The sequence below is a fragment of the Rhopalosiphum padi genome, chromosome 2 (genome assembly GCF_020882245.1).
Source record: "Rhopalosiphum padi isolate XX-2018 chromosome 2, ASM2088224v1, whole genome shotgun sequence".
Classification (NCBI taxonomy): domain Eukaryota; kingdom Metazoa; phylum Arthropoda; class Insecta; order Hemiptera; family Aphididae; genus Rhopalosiphum; species Rhopalosiphum padi.
Genome location: NC_083598.1, coordinates 21,680,475 through 21,691,907, shown reverse-complemented (window position 1 = coordinate 21,691,907; position 11,433 = coordinate 21,680,475). Strand labels below are relative to the sequence as shown.

Below are 11,433 nucleotides of genomic sequence, written 5' to 3'. Positions count from 1 at the left end.
TACGCCTATACGTACGACGTACCGATATAATGCTATAAAATACGCCGTATAACGTTAGTAAATGAGATTAATAAAATTTTAAAGTTTTTAAATTTTGTTTATATTTTTCGAATATATTTTGTGTTGAATCCCTTTTTTTGAACTAGTGCCGTAGTGGTTGTAATTATAGTTTTGAATCATTCGAAGCTGCTGTTGTGCGATATGTCCGGGCGATCGTCGTAGTCGTCCGGCCCCGACGCAATATCATCCTCCGAACAGGACGTATCGTACCGATCCGAAATCCTCGAGTCGCCATTTTCCATAACTCGGTCACTTCTCGACGTGTGATTCGACAACGACCAGGGACCGATAATCGCCGGGCCTGGCATGCTCACGTCACTGACGCTATCGTAAGGGGGCGGCCAGACGACAGCGCCCGCGTTTTCGTCGGGGCTACGGTAGAAGTCGTTCTGGAAGCTGTAGTCGTGGCTGTTGTTCGTATTTTCGGGCTCGAACTGATAATCGCTGTCATCCATCATTTCCCTCATCATATTGTTAACCCGGCGATCGTAATTCACATGTCGGTGCGGAGAGCGACTCCCTACGAGTCCCACCGTATTGTGTACAACCGAACTGTCGTCCGATGTCAACGTGGACAGAGACTCCGACCTATTGTGGTCGCCGGTCTGCATAATACTCCGGCCACATCGACGGAACTGGCCCGATTGTCCGGAGTAATAGCTTGGCGTGCCAGAGCTGCTGTCCGATAGGTCAGCGTTGTCGGCGCAAAAATCGTTGGCCGGCGGTGGTGGTGACGGCGCAGTTGGCGGCGACGGGGGCGCAGATGGCGGCGACGGGGGCGCAGATGGTGGCGACGGGGGCGCACACATTACAGCCGGACGGTCGTTGACTATCCTCTCGGACGTCACGAATCGCGATTGGTCTTCTGTAATACGCCTGTCTGAAAACGCAGAATAGGTAGTGACGTCTGGACTCCAATCGGCGGCAGATGCGCGATAATCGTTGATTAGCGATGGCGGTGACGGCGTTGATGGTGGCGGTGACGGCAGTGACGAGTGTGACGGCGTTGATGTTGGCGGCGATAGTGGTGATGGCGGCGACGGCAGCGATGGTGGTGATGGTGGTGACGGCATTGATAGCGGCGGTGACGGTGTTGATGGCGGTGACCGTGCGCGCATTACTGCTGGACAGTTGTTGATCACCCTCTCCGACGTCAGGGTCCTGGGCCGATCTTCTGTAATGACGACTGGATTACTGTTGGCGGCGGATGCGTTGAATCTATTATCGTTGCACCCAGCAGATTGATGGTGCTGAGGGGCACTCATGTCCGAACACGTTAACCCTGAAGTGACGGTTCGCGTTGGTGCTGACCGTTGTTCCGGCAATGCTGAAAAACAAAATTAAACATTTTTGAACATCACTATGCAGCCAGAAAAATATTTACAAATCTCAAAATATACGCAACGAGTCGTCTGTATATGAGCAAGTTTAGTTAGTTGCTGAAATGTTGGCAAAAAACAATTGCCTTTTTACTGACGCTGATTTTTATTTTATAAAACGCATATATTAGTTGTAGTGCACTATAACATGTTATAGTATGTCCAGAAAAAAAAAACTATTCAAATAAATCAATCTTTCAACTCCGGACGTTTGTGAGAAAAACTGAATAATTGGGAAATAATTTATTTTCACAATTAAAAGATAATATTTATCATACCGTATTACCGTCTTTATAGACTGCTTGTTATTAGCTATTGACGAGACCACAGATAATTCTGATACAGCTAAACGTTTAATATTTATACGTTGTGGTATAAGACAAGGCATTATATATGTATACTGAGTTAGTAGATATGTGTAGGTACATGTAAATGCAATGCAATAGAAAAATATAATAAATATTACTATTGACCTGGAAAAAAATATGAGCGGTATAAATAAAGGTTTTGTTAGGAGAACCAAGACTAAAATAATTGATAATAAATTCGATATGCCAAGGTTTTTTATTCTATCTTATATCAAGAGGCAATATACCTATGTTGCAAAGTTTTGGCTTGGAATTTGGAAAAATGTTATGAATAGATACAGTAATATCAACCATAAACTGAACACGAAAAAATGGGTTGGCTTGTCGATATTCCTAGAATTTTTGGAAGAAATTGAAGCTTAATTTAATGATGTTATTTATTTTACTGAAGTTAGTTAGATAAGAAGGGACTTAGCTTTAAAATGTTTTTTTGCTCTTTGGGTGGAAATAAATGTATTTATGAATGAAATAAAAAAATATTCCCCAATTATCTGATAACAAATGATTACTCAACCTTGTTTTTTTAATTGACATAACCATATTTTTAAATTAATTAAACGTAAAATTATAAAGAAAAGTAAAACTACTACTATAGATATGTATTCTGATATTAAATCATTTTCAGTGAAATTAAAACATATTGACTTCAAAATAGAATTTTTTCAAAACCCATTTGTAGTTGATATTGATGACGTTGAAATTTGTTTACAAATGTAAATTATTGAGTTGCAAAGTGACGAATATCTTAAAACCGCTTTTCGTGATGACCATAATTTAGTTCTGTTTTATTTGAGTTTCTGTGAAATAAAATTTAGCAAAATAAGGTATTTGGAAGCACGTATATTTGTGAGCAAACTTTTTCACTAACGAAATATTGAAAAAAACAAATATGCTAGACAGTAACCAATCGTCACTTAAAGGGGATATTCAGAATTTCTCTAACGAAAATTAAATATTTTATCAATCAACTTGTTGATGTTATTCAAATTCGAAAATCATATTAACTTTTATTTATTTATTTCAACGGTTCCAATATGTTATATTTCACTATGCATTTTTTATTATTATTATGACGTGTAACTATTATTCTAACTTTGTTTGTATATACCTCGATAATTAATATACTAAACAGTGATGAACTTAAATAAACTAAAATTGATAAGACTAATCTTTTTTTTAAATAAAATAAGGTGTATTCGAATTATGGCCCTGCATGAAAAAATTTATTTTAATTTTTTGGCCCTTGACACCAAACATTTTGCTGACCCCTGACATAGTGTACCGTCATTAACTTCACAGCTATTTTTTGGAATCCGTTTTCTTTGTCTTAATTTACAAGCATTTGGTTGTGGATCTTCTTTTTTTGACTTAAGATTGGAATAATCAACTAATGTTACACCAGTCATTTTATAAATAAATTTTGCGTCCGGAATTAAAGTAATAGAATACAGTTTTGGGTCTAAAACCTTGTTACCAGGGAATACTTTACAATACACTACTGCAAACGCAGCATCATCTATTTGTTGTTGGTTGCACTGTTGGTTTGCTATATTTCTGAAAAATAAAAAATAAATTTAAATTTAAAAATTTAAAAATTTAAAAAAGTAAGCGGGTGTTGCTTTGCTGTACAGTAGATGTCGAGTGAGTCACTGTGAAGGATGATCTAAATTTGAATTCAACAATAATATCATCCTATACAAAAAACGATTCTAAGCAGAGATTGTCTATCAGCCTATAATATCACCAGATATAATTTGTTATATATTTTTAATTTGCTATAGAAGTAATTTTTTACTATTCGTAATAATGCAGTAGGAAGAATTAATTTTGTCGAAAACATAAAGTTGTATTTTAAAATATTATTATTATGTGTATAAAATATAATTATATACGTTAAAAGTCTATGTTCCAACGAATTATGTTTGTGAATTATAACAAAGTAATGATGATTATCGTTTTTCATAGTTTAAACATATAATTTTCTCCAAATTTTAATTTAATATATTTTTTAGAGTTTTTAATCTCAGTAACTTCTTAAGAGAAATATTGTATTAAATTCTTAAATCTTAACCATGATAACTAAATATTTAATACATTTTCAACTGCAAAACAATTTTAAAATGTTGTCTAAATTCTAAATTTAAACGTTTATAAAAATGTATTGTGTTAAATTTTCAGTATTTTTGAATTGGTAAATAAATAACTTGTGAGAAACCTTGTATTCAATTTTCAAATAATTTTTATTAATATTTATAAGAAAAAACTAAAAAATGGAGATTTCCAAATATTTAAAAAATATGTATTATGTATAAAAAATGATCATATAAGCATTCAATGAAAATTTAAAGTATTTATGGTTATTCGTTTTCCAGTTATATAAGTAAAAAACTTCCGTTTTTCCTTAGTAAGTTGTTATTTGTTTTTCCAGACGTAATGTCTTTATTATTGAAATAACTATAAAAGTTGGGATTTTCATCTACTTATCGTGTATACATGGTACATTTATAAAAAAGAAACTGAAATTGTAAAATCAATCGCTCAGTTTGGAATCTAATAGTTATTTGGATTACTTACACATCAATTTCAATATAGCCTGGTGTTCGTTTGGGTCTATTAATTTCATTACTTAGAATACTATAAGGATGCCAATTAAAAGCGGTTGCAACTTCTTTTGATATCTGGTCAATTGGAATGATATCATCACATCTAAAAAGAAAAAAAGCCATCAATACAACAATATAATTTAAATACTTATTACATTATTTTAGTTTGATTATAATAATTACTCGTTTCTGTGTTTACTATTGAAATGTTTACTTCTGAAAAATTAAAATTTTTAATTTAGGAACGATTTTAGATAATGTAAAATATTTTTTTAAAAGACATACTCGGTTAAAATTTGAAAACGATTTAGGTATAGCTCCCATTGGTTATGATCAAAACTACTCGGCAATTTAATAGACGTTGGATTATACCATGTATAAATTGGGAAGTCTGACCTCACATAAAACGATTGTACGAAGTAAGGTGAAGTTTTAATTGTTGTATAAGACCGCATATCTGTAGCTACAGCTGCAGAACGTTTGTGTTTAATTTCTTCTGGGTTATCCTCGTTAATTAACGGTTCATCAGCTATATTATTATCTTGTAAGTATTTAATCATATCCATCTATACATGTATGTATAATAAACTGTAAATTAATTGATTAAATAAATGAAAAAATGTGAACATTTTACTGTATTATCAGAATTTAATTCTAAATCGTTAAGATCATCGGGTGGAGGTTTTAAAAACATTTGAAATGATCTATCACTTCTTAATGATATAAATAAAATTTTGATAAGATGCATCTTTAAAGCTGAATTTTCATTATCTAATCGAGTTAACCACGACGAATAATTCAGTTTATCTAGAATAAATCATCATATTATATACTTACTATATTTTTAACATAGATACTCCGTATATTAGTATTATTTATCTTTATAATACCTGTTTCATTATCTAGCCTTACAATAGATAGATGATTAATTTGTCGGTAAAATCCATACTTAATTGCATCGTCTGTCTGTGCTTTTATGTTTGTTCTTTTAATAATTCTCGGTGAACATTCAGTACGACTTTTCATTTTAAAATCAAAATTTTTATAATTAATAATTTATTAAATAAAATGGATAGAGCAAATTTGTTATATTTATGTTAATAAGCTATTTGTTGTTTTCATTATTACTAGCCATGAGTTATTTAAAAAACACGTTATATAAAATATACCATTATTTTTTATAGTGTATATAATTAGTATTACGACTTTATAATTCATCATTTAACGTGTATTGATGTATACAAATAAATATTATGTAAAATTAAAAACATTTTTTTTTGTTTTCATACGGGACGATTTACTAATCATACTTGTATACAATAAATTATTAATGGTATATGTTTTTCTGGAAATTTTAATAGATAAAAAAAATTCAAAATTCGAATCAGTAGTTTTTGAATTTAACTTATTTACCTACTAAGAATAATATTAATGATTTCGGAGGATCCGAAGATACGGAGGGCAATTGTATTTAGAAAATTGGAATAATTTTTATATTATTTATAAATTATAATAATAGTCCAAGTATCCAAGTAGATAATATCCAGTATTATATTTATTTTATAGTTTCGTAATAAAGCTATTTTTTATTCCTATTATTCTTACATTTTAAAAATGAAAAAACTTCTCCTTTAAATTTTAAATTAGGTATAATAACATTAAAAAAATATATCCGCTAAATAATTTATAATAAGCGAAAATATTGTCTTTAAGTATATTTGAAAATTCCAAAAATCAGAATTTTAATAAATTTATTTTTAAATTAAAAAAAATAAGTGTGAAAATATTGCTGTATAAAGTCATTGCTAATTTTTTGCTTGGAGATATTTTAAAAATACGAATTTATTTTAATTCATTTTTTTTAAAGTATTTTCTTATTTTTTTATTGCAAAAAAAATACCTTTGCTATAAGTAAATTATATTGCTGATAAAAGCTAAATGAATATATTTTGTTAATGATTGAAAACTTTTTCCTTTTTTGAACCCGACTAATTACAACCTAATAGTACATCAAAAGATATACATGTATAATGTATATAATATATGTACATTATAATGTATTTATACATGATATATTATATTTTTAAATACATAACTTAACGTTAACATTATAAGAATTCATTCAGAAACAAAATAAGTTGGCATTGATTTTAAATAGTTTAAAATATTTTGATTTATATATAATTGAATTATTTTATATGGTATTTGTTTTATTTTTATATGAATAAAAAAATATTTTTTATTGTTTATAATATAGTATTCAACAAATATTTGAAAAAGCATCATATTTATGCAAAGTAAATTATTTTATTAGTTTTTTTACATATTTTTTTTTTATATGAATATATCTCATCTATTTTGTGTTAGAAATTAAAATAAATTAGAAAAAAAAAGTAAAAAAAAAATTTACGTGGAGCCTACAAGAAAAATCCTCAGGCGGAAGACTGATCTTACTCGTTACTTCAAAGCGATACTTATGTAATGATTTTGTATAATAATTAATAGCCCATAGGTAATAAAACCAGGTGCAGACAGATGGAAAAGGGCACGGTATATTGCATAAATTATTAATAATATTAATTCATAATAATAAAGTAAACATAAAAAATAGCTGCTCAAATTAATTAACATACAATAATCAGTGGCGTATTTAGGGAGGGGCGAGAAGGGGCAATCGCCCCGGGCATCAAATTTCAAGGGGCATCAAGTTTTTATTTGAAAGAGTAATAATATAATAATAATAGTGTTACATAATATGTTGTTCGTGCTTACTGCCTCAATTATTATATAAATAATACTCGATCAATAACGCGAAATTTCGGAAATAAAAATTGGTTATTTATAAAACACGATAGCTGTTGTATAGTATTAAATGTTTTAATGTATATATGCTTCATATTATATTATGTTCTATACTTCTATGTATGACTATGTTGCTATTTTTGAATATCAAAATATTTTTTCAATGATCATAAAAAAATGTAAATAAATGTTTAAATTTTAGGGGCAACAAATTATATATACCCAAGGCATCAAATCTCTAAATACGCCACTACATATATCCCTTCTGACTACTATAAAATATATATTCCGATATATCTATATGTATTCTTTATTTATATTATAGTTATTTTGTAAATAATATATATCTATGACTTAATCAGAGTCCAGAGAACTATAACTTTGTCATTAAAAATGCACATTCAATTTATATAGATAACTTAATTAAAGTACATCGTACATTCATACAAATTAATTGTAAATATATTTTAGGTCGAGGGATGCTGTTGTAGCATCCAAACATTCGAACCAGTCTGCATCTGGTAATAATAATAATAATAATAATAATAGGTGTTCAAAAAAACGATAATAGTCAATACTATCATTGAATGTGTCTGTCGATTGATACAGTATAATAATTTACAATGTTACAGAAAATAATATTATTATGATTAAAATCATTTAGAACAAAAACCTAGAAAAAAAAATGTAAACAATTATTAACCTAACTAACAATGATCATATTTTGTTGACAGACCTAAGGGGGTAAGCCTACAATCGGGAAGGAAAATTTTGTATTTAGGGATTAATAATTAGTTATTAACTAAATGTATAGAAAATATTTAATTTGCAAAATATGTATTTTATATTTTTTTTTGTAAATAATGCGTACCAGTCCCTATTTTTGTGTGCAGTAGCAAATGACAAATAGACGAAAAAAGTCTATGTTTACTAGTTACAACCCTTAAAATATGTTTATCTAGATATGCTAAAAAAAAAATGGTTAAGTGTGTAGTAGCAAAATTTACAAAAAAATAAAAATAGGGACTATATACATTATACATACTATATTGTATATAAATAATTTGGTGTACAATCATGTTATGATTTTATCAGGTAAAAAGGGATTGGAATGCAATATATTATTTGTCGCAGCAAACGTATTGCGTCCCAATAATATTTAACAACTACACTAATTGCGTCCCGAAAATATTATTTATCAACCATACTAATTGCATCCGATGTAAATACATTATATTTTCCTTTCCATTTAATACAGACTTAGGACTGTCAATAGCAACATTACATATTAATATATTATATTGCTAAAGGTAGGTTAAAAATATTGTTTTTTTATCGTTTAATCGTTAAACGTTAAACTAATAAAAATAATAAAAATAAATAAGTAAGATTAGGTTATTCTATTATTATAATAATATTTATAGATTGGTAAATATTTGAATGATACAGTTTTGATATAATCAAAACTTGTTATTTTGTTCACTTTATCAATGGCGTATTTAGGGGGGGGTGATATGGGTGTTAGAACACCCCCCATCAGCCGTATTTTGTTATATTTGACCCAATTCCAAACTTACAGTGTAATTTGCTCTACACGAGTGCAAAAAATAATCATTAATAATAAATTGTAGTTCTATTATTTTTCCTACGATTCACAGGCTGTTGGTTATATCGGCAACGATTCTTGACTCTACATCTGAGAGTGAGGGTACGCTCTTTTTCAACACTCCGTAGACTTAAAAGTTATTTAAGAAATACCGTTGGAGAAAACAGGCTGAATGGCTTAACATTAATGAATATCGATAGAGGCATAAGGATATACCTATATCTAGGGCAGAGGTTATTGATGAACTTGCCCCCACCTACCATAAGTCTATTAAATTTTAAAACAATTTTAAATAACCTAATCATTAATATTATTTTTTATAAATTCTGAATTCAGGGACGCAATTAGTATATCACTAATCGCAATTTTTATATCAGGGACGCAATTTCTATGCAGCCTTAATTGTGCTAGAATTTATGGGGATATCATCTCGAGTGCGTTCAGTTTTTGTTTTTTTTTATACTTCTCATAATCCAAAATTTTCAAAAAATTATATTCAATGGCCCGAGTAAGTCCGCAGTATTTTTAAAAATTATACTGAATAGGCTGATTGCGTACTTGGTTCATAATTGTATTTACCTAAATAAAAACAAACTAATCAGTAATCGGATAAACACTTTTAAGATACAAGTCTAACGATCGACTACGATTGTTTAAATTTAAAACTATGTATGAAATTAGAGCAAGAGATGTATATACTATTTAAGTATCTATCTTAAAAATAACAGAGCAATCGTCTTGTAAATATCGGTTCAAAAACGGAATAAGGGTGCAATCTTATTGCAGTTATTTATTACAAGTAGCGGTGTAGTTTAAAAATATTAGTAATTGCATAATTTGAAACTTCCTAAAATTATATTTTTATTTAAATATTTGATTTATATTACACTATATGAGATGATAATGAATAAAGTAGCATCTCATCTATTTTTCCATCACTTAAAAAACAATACCCGATTTAAAATAAACATTTTCAGTAAATATTTAAAAATTAAATAATATTATGTCCTAACCAATTATGATTTGTTGATAAATATCTGTTTAAATTGGTTTAAAAAATGTTGGTAAATACCAGTTCATTATCATTGGTAGTCTAATGTTTTCTAATCTTATAATACCTATGTAAATATGTAATGATAAATAATCGGATAGCATTTTGCAAGTAAAAAAATAATCCTTTTCGAATGTATAGTATGTTGTATTATACGTACACTAAGGTGTTATAGATACTTTAAAAACACAAACAATTCATAACATGATTAAAAAACTTTATTTATAAAAACACATATAAAAGTCTTCTTACCGTGATACTTATACCCGTGCCATGATTTTGGAGAGACTCCATATATTATGTTATCTTAAAATATAATGTAGATTTTGTTGTCACAGCTCATTTGCTCTATTGACCTAAATAGTTAATTGTCTATATATATGACTATTGTTTGACTTTTAATATGCTTTAATGGCACATACGATAAAAACAAGTGTTTGGTGCTATATTGCTATGTTTATATATATGTATATGAGATAAGAAATATAATCGTGTTTAGCTATAGCTGGCGTTGGGACCAGATTTTAGGGGAGGGACAGGGTGCTCTGGCCACCACGAAATAAAGGCCTCCACATGAAGTGACGTTTTTTCGTCTAATTTTAATGAACAATGAGAAATGTTTTTATACAGTATTATTGGCGAAAATAGTTTACAGTGTATTTTTCTTTTAATATAGAAATAGTGTTGCGTATGTATTTGGTCTTGATAGAGGAACGATAATTTTCAAAAATGAAGTTGATAAAAACAAATTACGAACATTAATTACATAAACTCGACTATTAGACCTTGAACTTTTAAGTGTTGAAGTAGGCATACTTAGATCATACGATTTTCTTCAAGTGGTTGAAAAATTTTTAGCAACAAAATCTCGAAGAGTATCAATAAAAATTAAATATAATTTAATATAATACTAACTATTGTTATGGTATTGAATTATTAATTTTTTTATGTTAATTATTTTAATATAAATTTTTTTTTTCAATCATACTTTTCATTAAAATATTTTTTTACAGTAAATTGTAATACATATATTTTTATTACGTTGATTTGAAAAATAAAAGCTATTACTTAGGGTCTTAGGTTGGGTCAAGGACTTCATATTCTTCCCTGGTTAGCGGGCTAGAGCGACAAGTAAATCAATTTATTGGAACCTAATAAGCGTCAAAATACAGAACCTAAAACGCAGAATACAGCCTCTTTTAGAAGAGTAGAAACAACACGAAACTACCAGAATATTCAATTGTTTTCAATACCCAAAAAATGAACGCTATGTATATTATAATACAATGGATATTATATTAAAAATCGTACTGTAAGAAATATTAATATTATTAACTATCAATAAAATACGAGTTCAGAGTAGTGCATTACTCATATATAATCTCAATCAAATTATAATATACCAATTTACCAAAAAAATAAATTTACTTTTACCATTTAAATTGTGTCATTAACTTTTGATATTGATCTATTAATGCAAAGGGCACCGGGAAGCCAAATACTAATACGATTACAACTGTACAATCCAATTTGTAATGTAGAACAACGCTGTAAAATCCCCCCC

The 11,433-nt window shown here is 28.8% G+C and overlaps 1 protein-coding gene across 1 annotated transcript; it reads right to left on the bottom strand.

Annotated features, from left to right (window-relative positions):
* LOC132918913 (uncharacterized) lies at window positions 1–5,436 on the bottom strand. The gene is made up of 7 exons (XM_060980272.1): window positions 5,301–5,436; window positions 5,045–5,217; window positions 4,696–4,976; window positions 4,594–4,626; window positions 4,382–4,513; window positions 3,063–3,361; window positions 1–1,387 (listed from the first exon to the last, which is right to left on the bottom strand). The coding sequence occupies exons 1-7, from the start codon at window positions 5,434–5,436 to the stop codon at window positions 177–179; spliced, it is 2,265 nt and encodes a 754-aa protein (XP_060836255.1). The 3' UTR covers window positions 1–176.
* Between the last annotated feature and the right edge of the window lie 5,997 nt (window positions 5,437–11,433).